The sequence below is a fragment of the Sinocyclocheilus grahami genome, unplaced genomic scaffold, assembly GCF_001515645.1.
Source record: "Sinocyclocheilus grahami isolate Dianchi unplaced genomic scaffold, SAMN03320097.WGS_v1.1 scaffold50.1, whole genome shotgun sequence".
Taxonomy (NCBI): Eukaryota; Metazoa; Chordata; class Actinopteri; order Cypriniformes; family Cyprinidae; genus Sinocyclocheilus; species Sinocyclocheilus grahami.
In genome coordinates this window covers 913,196-933,905 of record NW_015505229.1, presented here as the reverse complement: position 1 = coordinate 933,905, position 20,710 = coordinate 913,196, and the positions used below count along the sequence as shown (strand labels likewise).

The 20,710-nt window shown below is 35.4% G+C and overlaps 1 protein-coding gene across 1 annotated transcript in view; it reads left to right on the top strand.

Annotated features, from left to right (window-relative positions):
• The window catches only part of LOC107583131 (leucine-rich repeat-containing protein 16B-like), a 49,985-nt gene that overhangs the window by 1,283 nt on the left and 27,992 nt on the right, over nt 1-20,710 (top strand). Inside the window, exons 4-14 of the mRNA XM_016269245.1 lie at nt 2,353-2,428; nt 3,458-3,546; nt 3,782-3,876; nt 4,524-4,610; nt 7,456-7,565; nt 8,241-8,318; nt 8,575-8,651; nt 15,333-15,437; nt 16,143-16,212; nt 17,957-18,038; nt 18,173-18,269. Of these exons, the coding sequence (XP_016124731.1) occupies nt 2,353-2,428; nt 3,458-3,546; nt 3,782-3,876; nt 4,524-4,610; nt 7,456-7,565; nt 8,241-8,318; nt 8,575-8,651; nt 15,333-15,437; nt 16,143-16,212; nt 17,957-18,038; nt 18,173-18,269 (966 nt within the window). The remainder of the gene's footprint in view (nt 1-2,352; nt 2,429-3,457; nt 3,547-3,781; nt 3,877-4,523; nt 4,611-7,455; nt 7,566-8,240; nt 8,319-8,574; nt 8,652-15,332; nt 15,438-16,142; nt 16,213-17,956; nt 18,039-18,172; nt 18,270-20,710) is intronic.

The window sequence follows — 20,710 nt, the reverse complement described above, 5'->3', positions numbered from 1 at the left end:
CCCTAGCGTTTTCCGACGCAGCTCGAGTTCCCGAAGGGGAACAGTCTTGTTTCACAGTCTTGATGCAATAGGAGAACACTTTAAATCTCGTTTTGTTTTTGGAAGACAGCACATACTGTAAACATCCCTACTTCCTGGCAGATATTATTCAAATAGATGTCATATTGTCTGTGTAAATGGTGGAAAGAATCTGAGTGTGGTCCACCTGTGTTATCCAATCAAAAAACTATCTAATCAAAAACATCTGTCTCTCTCCTAACTAGCTGATGATGTGAATCAGGTGTGTTAAATAAAGAAGATATGCAAAATGTGCAAAGCAGTGGGTCCTCAGGATTAGAGTTGAGAACAAAATTTTACTGAAACGAGTTTTAAAGGAATTAAAGTGAGTTTTCACCCAAAAATGATAACTTGCTGACAGTTTACTCACCCTAAGCCCATCCAAGATGTAGATGAGTTTGTTTCTTCATTGGAGCAGATTTAGAGAAGTATATATATATGACCTGTGAAAATTGACGTCAACTCTGCATGCTCAGCTGCACGACCCTACCACCTTTAACACATAAAAAAGAAAATGCACTTAAAATTTATACTCTGACTCTGAGAAATGATATGGTTCATTGAGCACTTTGCTCAAGGGCAGTTCCGCTTATCTGCAGGAAAAGGATTTTTTTTCGGCAGTCACATGATGAAACTCTAATGGGAGTGCGGCCACTTAAAGATCATTTTTGAATTTTAAAAAGAGCTTTCACCTGACAAGACAGTGCTTGTCATTTCAGATATACAGTTTTGAGTGGTTTTATTTAGTCTCTTTCAGATAATTGGTGTAATTTAGCAAAGGCTTTGGAGTTCCATCATTGACCACATTTACATGCATGTGGAATTTATAGTTGGAATTTGCCAGATTTCAAATGCTTCATGTAAACATTTGAACAAAAGTTGATTAAGCCAATATAACCATTTCTAGAAATATGAGTAAGGCAGATTACTTTTTTTTTTCTTTTATTAATCTACATTTTTTGAGAAAATCTGCTGGGTTTTTTTCATGTCTGCGTGATATATATATATATATATATATATATAGTGAAAAATAAATTATTTATTCATTATAAATTATATAATGAATGATTTATAAATTCCTTCGGATTGATTTACATATTATTTAGAGTGTATTTTGAAGTTCAAAGCGCTTTTGTATGCTGGTGAGGATTAATGATGTGATTAAAATACTGTTTTTACTAAAGAAAATAATATAAAATAATAATATAATATAATATAATATATGATATAGTAGCAGGTCATTAGCTGGTGCAAGCAGGTTATTAGTTGGATCACCAACTACAATGTACTGAAAACCAGCGTGACCACATTAAACTGGCATGAACAGCCGGTAGTGGTTTGTTGCTGTTCCAAGATATTCTACCAGCTTGTAGCTTCCAGCTAATGACCATCTTGGATTAGTTAATGACCAGCTCAGACTAGTCCAGCAACAATATTCCATATGCCATATTCAGTTGGATTTTCAACAGAAAATAATGCTCATGTAAGTGTGGTCACTGGCATGATGAAGGAAGGGAAGCGTTTATTTGTATTGCCTTTTGAGTTGAAGATCAAGCATTTGCAAAATAAGAACATTTTAGACCGTAAATCAGCAAACAAGCCTTGATACTGCAGAGCAATCCAACTGCCGTTCATTTGTTTCTCACTATTTCACCAACAGGCACACTTATCGCGATGCTGCATCTGACTTGAGGATGTTATGTCATCGATTTTTAAGCGTTTGTTCCATTAGAACATCTAGAGGGAGAGAGATGAGCGGGTGAGGTAGAGAAACTCTCATTTAGATGGAGAGAACAGCTGAGTACACACTGCCTTCAGCCTCACTACAGCATCCAAACAGAGAAATGACGAAGCTGCAAATGAGAACACAGCCATCAGCCGTACTCAACAGGAGAAACCCTTTTGCATTTCTTTCCCTCGCAGTCTTTTTCCGCGTTCTCCTTCTCAGTGCAGTAAGGTCCACTCTGGCTATAGGTAAAAAGGTTTTAGGCTCAGGGCCAACTTTAAAAGCTGTATTATAGACACATTGCACTGAGTAATGCACTGACCTGGCATCAGTTTTCCTATCGATCCACACTGTCCCCTTCCCTTCCTCTCCTGGGTTTCCTCTCATGGAGCATTTATTGCTGAATCTATCATTTTTCTTGAATAATAACATCTCTATTTTAGTCTTGAGGGGAGCTTGAAATCTTATGAGGGCTTGCATGAGGAAAGTGAGAATGCCTCTGGTTGTTGCAGCACTTCACTGAGACAATTTGTTTAGATTTTTCTCTTCTGTGTCTCTTTTTGTCACAGGGACCTTGCGGTGATTGTTGCGGCCATGGCGTATAACTCATGGTTCACCAAACTTTATTGCAAAGACTTGCGCATTGTAAATATATTTTTATGACCTTCTTAATTTCCAGAGAGTCCTGTTTTTTTTTCTTCTGTTTTTGTTTGTTTTGTGTACAAAATAGTGCTGTGGTATTATCAGGGTTGTACCTACATGCTGTTTTGGAAACTAATTTGATAGTAATACGAACATATTCTTTGAAGTAACATTGTTATCATACCTTGCTATATGAATATGGTATTCATTCAGTACCATTACCAGTAATTAGGGTTTTTTATGTTTTTAAAAGAAGTCCCTTTTGCTCACCAAGGCTGCATTTGTTTGATGAATAATACAGTAAAAACTTTAATATTTGAAATATTATTACACATGCTCAAGAATGATCTTTTATTATTATCAATGTTTTTGCGGCATTTTGTGAAAACCGTGATACACTACCATTCAAAAGTTTGGAGTAAGTAAGATTTAAAAAAGAATAAATGAATGCTTTTGTTCAGCAATGATGCATTCGATTAATCAGAAGTGAGTGTGAAGACATTTAGAAAAAAATATTTTAAATAAATGTTGTTCTTTTGAACTTTCGATTCATCAAAGAACACTGAAAAAAATGTATGACAGTTTGCACAAAAATACTGAACAGCAAAACAGTTATTAATAACCATTATTAATAATTGAGCACAAATAATAAGCAATAACTGTAGCAAATCAGCATATTAGAATGATTTTTGAAGAATCGTGTGACACTGAAGACTGGAGTAATGGCGGCTGAAATGCAATTTTGCCATCACAGGAATAAATTACATTTTAAATGTATTAAAATATAAAACAGTTATTTCAAATTGTACTGTTTTTACTGTATTTTCGAACACATACATTCAGCCTATTATAAACTTTATATAAACCTATATAAATAGATTTTCCTGCCTAAAATCTGTGTCTGTATGCATGCAATTACAGTCATTATGGTGGGTCTTCCTAAGAATTTAATTCTAACGCTTTTTTCTTTTCCCCCTCTTTCTTTCTCACACACACACACACACACACACACACACACACACACACACACAGAGTTCAGAGGTCGTAGAACAGATTCTGCACACTGTCAGTAAATCCAGCAGTCTGGAGGAGCTCACGCTGGAAAATGTGGGCCTTAAAGCGTAAGTTATAAATCTCTCTATTGCTCTCTTTCTGTTATTCATCATTTTGACCATTTTACTCTCTTTCTTTTCATCTAAAAGTTAGTTTCTTGTTCTGTCACTGTCATTTTTCCCTTTATGCCGTTCCCAGTCTTATTCCCCTGCCACATCCTTGCCTCCGTATTTCATCTCTGTCCCAGAGTGCAATACTTTGTATTGCGGTTCCGTTTCTACTCACATTCTTTCTGTCATTTAGAGATTTCCCACAGAAAATGGCCACTGCCCTGGCAGAAAACCCAGCATCAGTCATACACTCCATTAACTTGGCCCACAATACACTGGACAACCAAGGTACATGCATCAAAGTCTCTCTTTTTCTGCTATACCTCTCTCTCCCCTCCAGTCTGTCTATTTACCTGCCTTTGTCTGATTTTACACTCTCTGTATCAGCATGTGCATCTGCTATTTCTGTCTCTTGAGTGGGTGTTTTTTTGTTCTTCTTGTCTCTGCTTTGCTGACTTATTGTGCTGTATCTGTTGCTGATTTGAAAATGGGTTCTTTGAGATGTGCGTGTGCTCTACTTTTTCTAATGTGTGCGGTTTTGTGTAGTTTTGAATGTACTGTACAGTAAATGTAACGCTACCATCTTAACTATATATTAATAGCATGACAATATATGTATTCTGATAAATGATACTTCCCTTTTTATGTAGCCTAGCTTCAGTATAATTAGATACTTCTTGTCAGTAGCTTATGGTGTCACTAACTACAGTTTCGAAGCAGCTTCCCCAAAACGGATATGTCCTCTATATGCATCAGTGTCAGATTTTCAGACTGCTATCATGCCCGACACATGTCAGTGCTGTTCACATCACAAGTGTCCATGTGTGAACGTAACTACAACAATGTCAGTGTTTGCCTGAAGGTGCGTGATAATATGCAGTGTGTAAATTGGTCTGTGACTGATCTAATGTTTGTGAATGTATATTTCCTTACAGGGGTGTCTAACCTTATCCAGCAGGTGTGTCGGCTCAGTAAAGGCTTGCGTCTACTGAACCTCTCCAAGACGTCGCTCTCTTCAAAGGGTGTGTGCAGAAGCTATGTGTCCCTAGAGGTTTAGCGCCCTCTGCTGGTTAAGTCTATAACAACTATCCCACAATTACCATTCACTAGAGGTCTGAACAAGCATTACATAGAAGCCTGTAAAGTTCATGTGAGATCAGGGCCCATATTCACAAAACATTTTATCTTATCACTAAGTTCTCCTAAATATCAGTTACATTTTTTAGTTTAGAGTTTTCTCTTAAAACCTGTTCACAAAGCTGCTGAGACAAACTTTTACTAAGGAATAAACGTAGAGTCTTTACAGATACAAAAGATGCATTACTCTTATCTGTATGACCAAAAATGATGAAGTATTTTAAGAGCAAAGGATTGCAACAGCGCCTCCATCTGTCATGCTGTAGCCCAAGCGCGGGAGTTGGGATAACCTCCAAACCAAAGCCGATACCTTTTTAAAAGCTCATTATCGTCAAATGTTTCTAAAATGTTTATATTCCGAGGTAGATTGCTGGCAACAGCTATTTTAGGATAGTTCAGATTTGGTTTTAGTGACTTAGGAGTCCTCTTCACTACTCCTAACGTTTCACAGATTAAAGAGCTAGTTTTAGCGCTAAACCGCTTTGTGGAATACTCTTAGAACAAAAATTTAGGACTGACACGCCCATTATTTTTAAGATTTTGTTACCAAATCGGCGAGTTATGAGCTACTTTTAGACCTTTAAGATGTTTTGTGAATACGGGCCCATGTGTCCAATTAGCCCTTGCTGGTAGATGCCATAACTACACTAACTTAAAATTGAAATTATTAAGTAAAAAAAACCAAAACAAAACAAAAAAAAAAAATATATATATAAATATTTGTAGGTACAATTAACCAAATATTAATATACCGGTATTGATTTCATATTATATATATGTATATGTGTGTGTACACATACACATTTATTCAAAATATAATTATATAAGTAACTTATATAATTATGTAACTATATCATTTATATATATCTATAATAATGTTCTAGGAATATTTACATTTTAAATATTTAATACATTTTATATGTATATATATATATATATATATAGTATAAGAATAATATTTGTTCTTACAATTAAACAAATCTTAAAACACATGTAAAAATATATGTATATGTAATATGTAATATTAAACAATATAATATATATATATGTGTGTGTGTGTGTGTGTGTGTGTGTGTGTGTGTGTGTAAACAAAGATTATCAAATATGAAAACAAAAAATAATAATAATATTAAACAATATATTCATGTATGATGCAAATATAAAACTATATGTGTATTCATATATAGTTTTGTATTTTTATACTTATTATATTTATTAATATTATTATATTTTTATTGAGTACTCAATAAAAGAGGGGTTGTTTGTGTGCTCAGAATAACTTGTTAAAATATAAACTAAACTAAAATATAAAAATTTTTTTTCATTCTTTTCCATTAATTATACACCCATGAACTTGATGCAAAAACAAAACAGTGAAACCAGTCTATCCCACACACAGGCCATAGCAGATCTATCCAGCTTACACTGGTACACAATCTCTGTGTAGCATTTCAGGCTGTAAAAATAACGATTCTCACTCCACTGATCTAGAATCAGCTTCTTGTTCTCTGTTAAATCAGTAAGATCATCGATGGATTAGTTGCATCTGACTTTAGAGCTTCAGAGTCATGACCAAAGAGCCAGTCTTCTCTTACAGAGCCCAGACTCAATTACCAGCATCATTGGCTGCTTCCAGGGTCTGCTACATCTCTGGTTTTCTCTTTCAATCAATACAGTTTTAAACCGAGTGGATAGATGGATAGCCTTCTAACACGCGCCATGAATCAACATCCACTCGAAATAGCTCCCATCATTAATCTTTATTTGTAATCTGATTTGTGACAACTTCATTGCAGAAGTTTCAACTTTGAATACAGAACTTAGATGAACGTGTGCCATGAGAGAATACAACTCATTTCAAACTGGGATGTTTCATTTTGGCATCTGCCACATCCGGTTGGGATTTAGAGTGAACTTTGAAGTAAAATCTGCATCCTATCAGCAGTAAAAACAGAATTTACACATCAAAAAATGAACTACAACAACCATAAAAGCAAAACCGAAGACTACTGGATCATGAAAGGTTGCGGTGGTTAACATTTTGATGAGTAAATTCCTCCTTTTAGAGAGTGCAATGGGATGTTTTTCTTACTCCCTGGTGAGAAAGCGTACTGGCTGAGTTCACTGGCAAGCTGCCACCTAACAGAGTTAGTTGAGCTGTCTTTTTGTCTCACTCTACAAAAGGCAATCACCAGCATTTTCTTCATGTATTCAGAAACAAAATGAAAATGCACTCTGCTTACAGAGCATTGTGTGTTATTGTGGTTTAGTGGTCATATACAGTGCAGTCCAAAAGTCTGAGGCCACATTGAAAATGTGGGATTTGAAATATAATTGAATCCTGGAAATACAAAGAAATGTTAGGGATTTGAAGAAATGTCAACACTAACCAAATACGTATATTTGTGACATTGATCATGCAAACTCCTTTGTACAAACACTCAGATGTTTTGCTTCCATTAAAGCTCAAGATGCTTGTTTTATCATTCTCAAATCTTGCGAGAGAATATGATTATCTGGTTTTGAAACCTATGAGGCCATTAAAGCAAATGGTCAACATGCTGCAAATATCAAAGACATTCCCCAATTTCCCCCCCCCAATTTCACTAAAATTGCTGTGCTGGTAATTTAATTTGTAATGAAAAAAAATATACATTTAAAACATGCAAAATAGAAGCATGTTCTCCAGTGGACTTTAGATTTCCTGTGTGATTCAGCCTTTCTTCGCAGGTGTCACGTCTCTTTCACAGGCCCTGTGCTCCAGTGATGACTATTCCAACTCTCTTCTTCATCTGGACCTGAGTAAGAACCCAGGGATTCTGTCTGGAGAAGATGCAACGGTTAGAACCAGTTTTTATCTCACTTTTACTTCTAGTATTCTGTAGTTATATATATAGTATATATATACTATATATATATATATATAGAGTTAAAGTTGTGGTGTAGTGGTTAGCGCAGTATTTGGGAAGCAATGAATAAGCTTACATTTCTAGATACAAGCTACTCGTAATTTAAACTGGTTAAACTTACACAACAAGTTAATAAAAAAGTTGATACACTGGGGCCAATATGTAATTATATAACACCATAACTTATATAAGTGGAAAACGTAGTGTTTTAGTGCTTAGAGTTGAACTGCAGCATTAAATACAGATATTTATGTATTTACATATTTTTGTGTCAATTTTGCATAATTTATTGATTTTTTTTGTCTGTATGTATGTATATATGTATATATATATATATATAAGCTATACAAAAAAAATTGACAAAAATATGTATATTTTTTAATTAAAATACATGTATTTAGATTATCTGGATTATGTATTCAGATTATAAAGCATTGTCTTCATCATTGGGACCATTAGGCAGCTTCTCGTAAAGTTTTTTGGGGTTTTGCTGTCTTTGTGAGGACCAAACACAGCTGCTGAAAATAACTCCAACATACAGAGACAGGCAGACAATACACACATACACACTGCTATTAACAGCCTCAATACACTTCCTCATTGTAGAATCTGTACCTGTTCCTGGCACAGCCGAACTGCCTGGTGCATTTGGACCTGTCAGGCACTGACTGTACCATAGATTCTGTGAGTTGACAGTGTGTCTCATCCTTCTGAATTTGTTATTGCCAAACTGCTTTTTACTCGCCATGATTTATGTCATTGCACCCAGGGTGCGAGACAACAATTTGTCTCTGATTTTATATTGATATTTCTGTCACATTTAATGGTCCTAAATTGCAGAATTATACTAATGTTAGTCATTCTTTTGCTGCCACTCTCCTTCCCTCACTCTTTATTTTTTCCTCTCTGTTTTCTGTGTCCTCTTTCCGTTTCCTCTCAGTTATTTGGAGCTCTGCTGCGGGGCTGCTGTGCCGATCTCTCCTACTTGAACCTGTCCAAAAACTCCTTCTCTCACAGGTGAGCTAAACTGCCACCCACCAGCTCTCGCATGATAATCTGTCACGTTTGAGTCAGCCTCACAGGTGAGCTAAACTTGCCTGCTTCAACCACGCACATCAGTTTGACTCATCTCAGTCAGTTCCTCAGGAAGCACTTAAGGTGAAAAAGTAGAATCCTGCTGGAAATGACTACTGTATATAAAATGCCCATGGTATTCACACAGAAAAATCATTATTTTGTCTTGTTTTTCAGTAAAATATCAAAACATATTTGAAACAAGATATTTACTTCAGATGCAAGTTTATTTCTGAAGATATTAAGACTTATTTTCAGATAATATGTCTTTCTATCAAGTTTAGTTTTCTTATGGCAAATGCAAATAATTTCTTGCAAATAAATAAATAAATAAATTTTTATTGAGGTTTATGCTTAAAACAAGAAAAACAATTTGCTAATATTTTTCTTCTCAAGACAGGGTCTTAAAAGTATTAAAAGTTGATAAATCAATTTAGAGAAAATTAAGGCCCTTAAAAAGTCTTAAATGCCATTTTGTATAATCTTTTCATTATGTATATTTGTCCGAATAGTGGGGTTCTGTATAGTTTATTTATGGAATCCCGCAAGATTTTACGTCATCTGTTAAGGCGCTCACTGACTGACTGCGGCGCTGCGTGATAGCGTGGGGCTTGTTGATCCCGCTCTCGCTGAATTTCTGACCATTACAGCATGCTCCCATCCGCTCCCACGATTTTTGTGTCCGCTCCCACAAATATTCTAATACTGTATATAATTTTTGCGCATTAGGGCACCGCTATCAATGTGTGGGGTATTTACATCCTTTTGAATGAGCGCTCGCAGTCGTCAGTGAGCGCCTTAACAGATGACGTAAAATCTTGCGGGATTCCATAAATAAACTATACAGAACCCCACTATTCGAACAAATATAATTTGTGATAGTTTAATATTACATATACATGCGATTTCGCAATCTGGCGTGGCAGGCGCGCACTGTGTAAAGGGAGCACATCTTACGATAAGAGATGTTTGTCAATGAGCTCAGGATCTGTTGAGGAGCAAATCCTCCAACATCTTGTCAGTTATCTCTCCTTACTTTTGACCCATGATCAGTCAAATCTGACTTCTGCAGCTCGTGTTGGATGCAGGGTTGTTGTTGTTTTTTCCACGAAATTGGACTGCTTTTAAACTGTTGCCATGGGTTGATTTTCCCCAGTGGGTTAAAGGTTTGAAATACTGCATAAATTACATTAGGTTGAAATGCTTGTACTGAAACATTTTGCATTCTACCTGTAATAAAACTGCTAAATGTTTTGGGCCACACTAGTAGGAAGCATTTGAGCTGTGTTTATGATAAATGTGCATAACAGTGACTGTAAAATATGTATTTTAGGGATGGAAATTACATTTTTATATTTGGGACATGGTAATTGCGCTACTTTGGGCTGTTTTTTTTACTGGCATGGGCTTGGGCATGCACAGTTAAAATGATGTAATAGTTGTGATCATTATTTTACCTTCCATGATCATTCAGACACGATTAGGTGCAGTTCTGACACTCTGTCAAGTCTGCATCAAATCAAGCACTCCGTAATCACAGGTAAACTGTCTGATCAGTTAGATGTTTGACATGAGAAGTGTTCCACAAAACAGCTATGGTTTGCAGACAGTTATAAGAGTTGATGTGACAAATACATCTTTTGAATATACTGCATGAACTCATTGCCCCTTTATTTTCCCTCCTCAATAAGTTTTGTCAGTTGTTTTGTTTATTGGTCTTTATTGGTTTCTTGGGTTGCATTGGTTAGTCACTCAATTCTCTTGTGCTTCGTTCCCCCCTTCTGAATTATGTTGTATTGATAAGGAGTTATCACAAAGTAAGTCTGTTTAGTTGTGCTATCTTACAGTCAATATATAATAAATGTAAGTTAAAGTGTCGCCGATGTAACCGGTTAAAACTTGGAGTGGCGATGAGGTCTTAAAATGTATGGAAAGAGTCTTAAAAAAGGTCTTAAAAGGTATTAAATTTAACTCCATGATTCCTGTATATACCCTGCAAGAAACTATATAGTTTTAAAAAAAATAATGTTTAGATATATTTTTGTTATTGGAAACAAAAAAGTACAGAACCAGGATTATTATAGTAAGCTAAACCCAAAATCATTAAAACATTTTCGTTATTTAAAATAATTAAAGCTGCAGTCTGTAAGTTTTGCCTCTTTGTCGCCATCTCTGTTTGAAAACCTGGAATTGGAGCTGAGTGCGGAATTATCTAGCTTGCGTGGGTTGTGAGTTGGCGCGGCTCCAGCGCGGATGAATCTAATGTTCTGAAGAGTATGTGTGGCAGTCAGTCACCGCATTGGTGTGGATATTTACTGTACTTCGCAATCACAGATTCTAGCCGACATCTTGGAATATGACCCAAATAAGAATTCTCACCGTATATTGTCATCTGAACAAGTTAGTAACAAGTCTGCCGCGTTTGTTCTGACCAACTGAGGAAAAAGCATTACCATAAATATAGCTACCATTGGTGATTAAATCTAAAGATCGGTTAGCTCATTTCACATCAAACCGTTCAAATTATTATTATTGTTATACTTTATTCTCAAATGATTAATGTTAACAACATCAGCATTGGTGACTATGAGTATAGTGTGCATTAGTGTGTAGATTTCAATTTCTGCACAGTCTAATCTAATTGTCATACTCTTCGAATTTCATATTAAGAAATTATTTTAACCCAAAAAACTAATTATGCTCCCTTCAAACTGGTTTTCTTTAAAATACAAATCTTTGTAATCCCAGGCTATCTGTAATCAGAAGCGCGTTTATACCTGGAATATAATTAAATTTCACTCACATGTGTTTCATAAACACATAATCCTTTCTGGATTACAATCCTTCATCAAAATGATACATCTAATTATTCTAGCTGCTGTGAGAAAAGGCTATAAACGATTGGCCACCTGCAGGATCCTCACATGTGATAGCCTAGTAGCCGGGACAACTTCTTTATGTTTACAGACGTGACGTAATGACGCAGTGCCATGCTCGGATTTCCCGCGAAAACCTACCCGTACCACTCAAATGAGAAAACATTATTATAAGCTAACCATTGTGAATCGGGCTAAAGTAAGGCAATAGTTTTGAACACTGGCTGGTTATGTACTTGCTCAAATATTAATTTCAGATAATTTTTAACCAAAAAAAATTTATGGACTGCAGCTTTAAATAAAATACATTTTAACTGAAATAAAATAAAATATCAAAAACATTAAACTTATTTTGTTTCAGTAAGTTGCCAAGGCAATATTTCTCATTTTCATTGTGTTTAACTTGATGTACTTAAATAACTGATATAAAAATTAATACAACTACTAAGACAAAAAAGTAATATAAACTACATATATACAATAAAATCACAAAAACTTTAACTAAAATGAAAATGAAAACAGAAAACATAAATATAAAAACTAATTCAAAATATTAATAAAAACTAAAATATTATCTCTGATACTAAAATAAGCTCCTACCAGAAGTCTACTCATACTTTTTCTGATCAACCATCTAGACCAGCTTGGACTTGTTAGTAAGCATAAAAGATCAGCTTTCCAGCTGGATTCATCTATCATCAGAGGCTGGTTTTTAATGGGTTTCCCAGCAGGGAAGAGTGCCTGCAGAGATGCAATATGAGTTAAACTGGGACATGAGTGATCAGATAGAGCTGATGGACCTGCATGCTGCACAGATGGTAATACAGCCACTATAACAGCATCAGAAGAAAACATGTTTTTGTGTGACGAAATTGTTTCCAAAAGTGGGCTAAATAAAAACATTTGGAAAAACAACTCGTAAATTAAGTAAACAATGTTTTTTATTCTAACAATAATCTAGTAGTTCTAATTAGCTTTACAACAGAAGTCTGTGATATTGCAAGTAAACGTGCATGTGCCTGCATGTGAAAAGAAGCTGTAGGCTGAGGAGAAACAGAAATACAATGATCCATCTTCCTGTCTGACTCCCTCTAAACCTGAACAGCAATTCCATCTCCCCTCTCGGCACGTTAACGGCATTATGAGAAACTCTCTGAAAAATGAGGCTAATTTTAGCTGAACTTATTGTTCAAATTGGAAGGTTTCTTCATCCTTTGTACCTCCTGCAAATGTGTTTGTTCTTAATTGGGTTTGAATTTGCAGAGGGATAAGTTTTTGTAGATTATTGGGTGTTTGAAGATTGAAATAGTCTCGCATTGGGATTGAAGTACTAGATTACTACATCCTAAATGCTGTACAGTAGTGCAATATTGTTTATGTAATATTTGTTGAAAATAGTTAGTGTAATAGAACACCTTGTGCAGTATGCGGCATTGACCTGTGTTAAAATGTATGATTCAAATAGTGAGTCAAGAACAGATAAACATAATTACTTCCAGTTCATTCATCTAACAGAAAATGGAAGTTAAAGTCAAATGCATTGCATTGTGGGATACATTATTCTATACCGTGGCTGCATCCAAAATTGCATACTCTTGAGTAGTTGCTTTTTTGAATAAGTAATTAACTCGCGTCCGCAAAATTGTATGTTCTATTATATAGTATGAATGTAATCTGAACGTACTACATTCACCATGTTACCAGTGTCACTGCCATTCATAAATCCTCTCCCGTGGCCTCATGGGATAGTAAAGTGTCCGTCGTATGCACACTTCCAAATCACGCTCTTGTCACATACTTTTTATTGGGTACTGTGAATTTGGTAGGGGTGTAATGGTACACAAACATGACGATACGTAACTTGGTTTTGACGTCATGGTTTGGTATGGTGTCAGTACAGCAGGGGGGAAAAACTAAACATAAAACTGCTTTTTTTATTAAACAGTGGTTAACTGAACAAATTGCTCTTTCTTTAAATAAATTCAGTTGCAACAACATTTTTTTACATTTATTTATTAAATAATTAAGGCATAATTAACAGGTAAAATAAAATGTGATGTGTATATAGTCTAATATTTCGCAAAATGCTCTTCTTCGCACTTCATTTCTCTAGCGAACTAATGAGCTGTGGACACTGATGACTTGCCTGAGATAAATGAAATGTTACGTGACATTTTGTTTACAAGCTGTTTTATTGAAATCTTGCCGTGGTTGAAACACAGATTGAACTATTACATGAGGCATGAGTTCATTCATGTTTATTTCGCATTAAAACTAGTGGTAAAGTGGAACGGATGATCACACTCACTCGCGCTCCGCACTGCCGTTTGAACTGAGGCGTTTATACAGCGACCTGTCTCGCCACATCAAAGAGCATCGAAACGGCATTTATTGTTTGCATTTCCTGAAAAAAATTACATAATTTGAAAATGAGACTTTGTTTCTTATCAAAAATAGCAATATATAAAACTGGAAGTTTCCAATGAAGTTCCACTCGTTTAGTGGTTAAAACAAAGTATTTGTTTGGTACACATGCATACCGAACCAAAAGACCCGTACTGAAAATGTTCGGCACGAATACTTGTACCGTTACACCCCTAGAATTCGGAGATACTTCTCTTGTCACATACTGTTTTTCGCCTACAATATAGTTGAGAAGTCTGTGATTTTGGATGCCACCAGTGTGCTGTGTTGTATAAAGGGCCATTAGCAAGACACAGAAACAATATTACTGTAATCGTTTGGTATCATTCATGTCACACAGGAACAATATTGTTGGAATCACTTTCAGAAATTTTTTTCTCTGGCTGATTAATGATAAAAACATTGATAGCCGATCAGAATCCACCCCACTTTAAAGAGATTGAGCACTTAAAGCGGTAGAGGACAAAACAGTAGCACAGTAGCACTTAACGTTATCGTGCATTGCTGTGAACGCTAATATAAGTATATATTCTCCTTATAGTTATCACTCTGGGCCTTCTAAATTTGGCAAATGTAGTGGGTCATTGCATATTGTGCTCAGTATACGTAGTATACACTGCAGCACTATTATAGAGTACTGTGTTAGTATGCTATAGTGAGCATGGCCTCTTTTTCCTAGTGCTAATTTCATCCTTTCAAAAACTCCCACCTAAACTCCCACACTTGTTAACGTAAGCACGCAGAAACATGCACACCCAAACACAGAACCACCGCACACATGGGCACCTCCGTGAGAGGTGTGTGGGCATGTGTGTGTGAGTAAATCTGGCTAGGCCAGTGCCATGTGAAGGCAGCAATGTAAATCTGTTTGAGCTGATAAGACAGAGAGCTCATGAATATTAAATAGGAATGTTCCCTTAACACTCTCTACTCTTGTTAACACATTTACACCACACATTCTTCCCTCTCTCTCTCTTAAATGATAATGTCACTGTCAAACGCAAAAGTGTTATCATGAACTGTCATGTTTTTAGCCCCCCAGTATCCCTCACTGACTGTCTCTCTCTCTCTCTCTTTTTCTCATTTTCCCCATCTAGTTCTAGCCCACCCAAATAATTGTTTGTTTGGTCCAATGACAGCTTGTTAAAATGTTGAACGTTGTTAAAATGTTTAACACATAATAGAGTTACAAACCAGTTATTTTATAATAAGCCAGAGGGTATTCTTTTGAGCCCTTGTTCTGCCGTATTGCTCGGGGTTTTGTGAAGTGTGGTATGATGTGTTATGGATAAAAGTCTCCCCTTCTTTTCTCTCACACTTTTAGGAAAGTGAGAGAGACACTTCCTTCATTCCGTCAGTTCTTCAGTTCAGCATTCAGCCTCACTCACATCAGTCTGGCGTCTATGAAGATGCCTCCCGACGTGCTGAGGTGAGTCCAGTCGCCATTTTGGCTTTTTGTGCTGTGCTTAACCCTGGCTTAGTTTAATCTGGCTTAGTTGGTTTCCCAGCACGACCTAGCTGGTTAGCCAGCTGGTCTCCCAGTCTGACCAATTCACAATTTCCCAAAACCTCTCTAAATCCAACAAACCAGCTTTTCACATTCTAGGAGATAAGCTAACTACATTAGGCTGGTTTAAGCTGTTTTTAGACTTGTATGGCACAAGATAACCCAGGCCACGCTAACCCTGGCTTTGGTAGAGCACATCTCTACTATTCAAGTGCTACATACTCTAGTTCACCCAAAAATGAAAATTCAGTCACTCACCCTCATGTTGTTCCATGTTGTCTTTCTTTCTTCTGCCGAATACATAAGAAAATGCTGGTATAACCAAACCATTTGGTGACCATTGACTTTCACTGTACGGCCAAATAAAAAACATTTCTCAAATTATCTTATGAGTGTTGACAGAAGTTTCATTTTTGGATGAGCTATCTCTTTAAATACAAAAATCATTAGTTATCACTGCAGTTTTCAAAAATACCGAGATTTCATCTCAGCATGTAGGCAGCATTGAAATTAATCTGAACGATCAACCATGGAAGCACATAATAGAATGCTAAGTCTCTTCAATGAGGCATGTAATGCTGTCGGTAATGACAACGTCCCTGTGTTTGTTCACTGTCACTTCCACAGGGCTCTGTTCCTTGGGCTTTCATCCAATCCTCACATCACTGACCTACACCTGGACATCAGCGGCTGTGAGGTACCCCATCCCCCCATTGTGGACCTAAATCTGGCTTGAGCTCTTTAAATGCCTGTCGTTTTCTCTGTTGGATTTAGCCGCAATCTTTCAGTCTGTGGTCACTCTGCTGTGTGTACAGATATCTCGGCTACAGAATTAGTCAGACAGAAAACCTTTCATGGTCTCTTTTGAGAGTGCAATGTGTGTTTATCTCGGTGGAGCCTGCATTGCCTTATTTTGACCTCACAAAAAATCGTTTTATTGATTTTCGGAACGAATCAAATCGAACTATTTTAACAGCTGCTTTCCTCGAATCTCTGTACTGTGGATTTGAAAATAATTACGTATGGAACTATGTATAGAGGAGACTGGGGCTAGTTGTCACACAGGCTATACAGTATCATAGCATAAAAGTTTTAGTCAAAAGTCAGTTTACACAAATGCTTATTTTCTATATCAGTATATTTTGTATATTGGCTTCAGGTCAGGGATTTATATTTTATACAATTTATTAATTACAATTTTTTAAGGTTTTTTTATTTAATTTTTTTTTTACATGTTTGCTGTTTCATAAATTGCTTTAATTTTGCCTTATAAAGTTTTTAATAAAAAAATTAATAAATGTGTATCTTGAATGCAATGTAAGTGTGACAATTTACCTCACATAAATAACGGTGTAACTTTTTAAAAACTTTTTCAGTGGTACCTTTTTTGATAGAACTATTATAAATTTCAGGCTACAGTATTATTTTGCAAAAGTAAGGAATAATACATTCTAAATAGACCTAAAATAGTAAAAAATTGCTGCTTTGTCCCGTATGTACTATAAAAAGGTGATACATGTGCAGAGCTATTTCTAATGGATGAGTCATTCTGAATCTACTTTATTTTTGATGAAAATGCTAGGTTTATTTTAGAATAGCACAACAATTTTTATTGTTTTTTAAGGTCAATTTGACCAAATTGACCTTAAAAAAAACTACTTCACTTGAGTAAAAGGTGACAACAAGCCCAGGGTTTCAAAATAACTAAAACTATTCCAACACTGATTTGATGTGATGTTAACATGAAAGCCTGTTTCTGATACAGATAAAAAAAAACAAAAATGAAATAATTATCTTACAAATTTAGACTTTTTGCATGAGAATGAAGAAAAAAATTACCAAATTGTAAGATAGAAACTCAGAATTGCAAGATATAAACTCACAGTTCTGACTTTCTTTCTCACACTTTATACATTCTTTTTTTTGTTTCCGGCATAAAATAAAAAAGGTCATTGTAATCTGATTGTAATCGTTATTTCCAACTTTTTCTTGCAGTTGTAAGTTTATATCTTTCAATTCTGTCTTTTCTTCTCAGTTTATATTTCTGCGTTTATATCTCACAATTCTGAATTGCAAGGAAAAACGTCAGAATCTTGAGATATAAACTCAGAAATGCAAGAAAAAAGTCTGAATCGTGAGACAAGAAGTCGCAATTATCTTATTTATTTTTTAAACAAGCTTCCATAAATTAAATGTGAAACTGCAGAAGCGACTGTGGAATAAGATCTATTTTATCAGTACATACGTTTCCTGGGAATCGAACCCATGACCTTGGTGTTGTTAGCACCATGCTCTTTCAGTTGAGCTATTGGAAAAAATATGAGTGCATGCTAGCATAAATTATACATGTTAGAGTCTTTGAGTGTTCCTTCTCTCTATCTAGCCCCGTGTGCCTTTATTCTCTATCTCTTTTTCATTCTCTCCGTTTGTCTGCCTCTCAGCTCAGGTCTGCTGGAGCAGGGATAGTACAGGACCTATTCCCCAGAGTCTCCTGTATCAGCACACTGGACATCTCAGACAACGGTGAGACATCTAACTGCATAAATGAAAGGAAGCTTTTGTCTGCTCCCACCGACCTTCAGTCTGTCTCTTTCCCCTCAGTTGCATATGCTTCAGTCGCTATTGACTCTGCCTGTACATTTCTGTATTCATTTCAGGGCTGGATGCTGATCTCCTCTGTGTCATTCCTGCCTTCTCCAGACACCCTTCCCTCAAACACCTGCTGCTGGGCAAGAACTTTAACATCAAGGGCAGGTACTTGTTTCCGGACTGAGAGGCAAACATCATAGAGCAGACAGTGATATATGTATACATTTATTTGTTTGGCAGAAGTGTGTATCCAAAGTGACTTACAATCAAGCATTTTGACTGCAGAGTCAGGCTGCCTGAAGTGGTTTGAAGATAAGTGTCTTGCTTAAAGGTTCAATACATCTTAATCTCTATCAGCAGCATCTGTGGCATGTCGACGATTACCAAAAAACTAAAAATGTGTTTACTGTTGTGCACTTACAATGGAAGGCAAACGGGCAATGTGAAACACTTTGTCAAAGCACTTACATGACGTCTACAGTAAAAATATTATTTGAGCTGTCTAAATGGTCTAAATAAGGTTATAAATCGATGGTATATGTTTTTGATGAAGCCATAAATCAATGTAATTACAACATAATTTTAGAAAAATAATATTTAATAGACATAGTCCAGGTGCAGAAGTGCACTACATATAATCCTTAAAAGAAACATCCACCAATCAGAGAATTGCAGCAAACCGAATGTAACTGAGTCTGTCTCTTTACTTTATGTATTATCTATCTATCTATCTATCTATCTATCTATCTATCTATCTATCTATCTATCTATCTATCTATCTATCTATCTATCTATCTATCTATCTATCTATCTATCTATCTATCTACACACAATTATGTACACTACAATTCAAAAGTTCAAAGGTCAGTTTTTAAAGAAATTAATACATTATTAAGGATTATTAATGCAAGGATGCATTAAATTGATCAAAGATTTTTATATATATATATATATATATATATATATATATATATACAAAAAGCATATCTATAGCTGACCCTGGATCACAAAACCAGAAATTGTTTTTCGAAATTGAGATTTATACATCATCTTTAAGTGGAATAAATAAGCTTTCCATTGATTTATGGTTTGTTATAATAGGACAATATTTGGCTGAGATACAACTATTTGATAATCTGAAATCTGAGGTGTGCAAAATATATATATATATATATATATATATATATATATATATATATATATATATATATATATATATATATATATACAAAAAGCATATCTATAGCTGACCCTGGATCACAAAACCAGAAATTGTTTTTCGAAATTGAGATTTATACATCATCTTTAAGTGGAATAAATAAGCTTTCCATTGATTTAAGGTTTGTTATAATAGGACAATATTTGGCTGAGATACAACTATTTGATAATCTGAAATCTGAGGTGTGCAAAAAAATTATTGAGAAAATCGCCTTTAAAGTTGTCCAACTTATGTTCTTAGCCATGTATATTACTAATCAAAAATTAAGTTTTGATATAGGCCTATTTACGGTAGGAAATTTACAAAATATCTTAATTTAACATGATCTTTACTTAAAATCCTAATGATTTTTGGCATAAAAGAAAAATCTAAAAATTTTGACCCATACAATGTATTTTTGGCTATTGCTACAAATATACCCAGCTACTTATGACTGGTTTTGTGGTCCAGGGTCACACACACACATACATATATACTGTATATATATATAATATATCATTTATAATTTAATAATACATTTTTTTTTCTTTTTTTTTGCAATTTTTCCAAATAAATTGTTTTTATACTCACAAATGACTGTATTTGTTGACTGTATTTAAATCCCTATGGAGAAAATTTATAAATATTTCCAAAATTAAAATGGCTGAAAAAAGGGCAGTCACTGTTGCGTTCTATTCTAATTATATGTTAATGAAATATGTTAGTCATTCATATGGGTGGAGTTTAATCCATATAAACAGTCCAATATGAGCTGTTACCCCCTTTCCATGTTCCTACATCTCAAAATCAGTTTTTGTTTTTTTGTAATCAGTTTTAAAACATTAAACTCAAGCTGAAAGGTTGTTTTAACTTTCTAGATTGTTTGTACGTGATTCTACCATACCATTTTCAGTTTTAATTTTCAAACACTTTTATGCTGCTGCCTGCTTCCCTTTTATGCTTCCATTGTAAATGCATTACTGCAAGCGTCGTATGTTTGTTTTCACAGATTGAGGGTTTAGTTTCCCGTACGCACCATACACACTTTCAGGACTCAAACACACACACACACACACACACACACACAGAGTACAAAAGCTTTTTAACAGTCTGCTGTGTGTATTACAGCACTAGTGATTCATCCGTCCTTCCTTCACTCTCTCTCCTTTCTTTCTAATCTCTCTCCTTCAGGGCACGTAGTCCTCTCACTGCAGATATCGCCTTGCTTGATCAATTATTAAGCACTGTTTTTACAGATCACAGACATTGCAAACTCGCACACACATACACACACACACACACTCTTTTCTCTCACTGCTCCTCTCTCCTGACAGGCCCTGCAGAGCTTGTCTCTGGCTGACTCCAGGCTGCGTTCGAGGGGCACGGTGCTTGTGAACGCCCTCGGCAG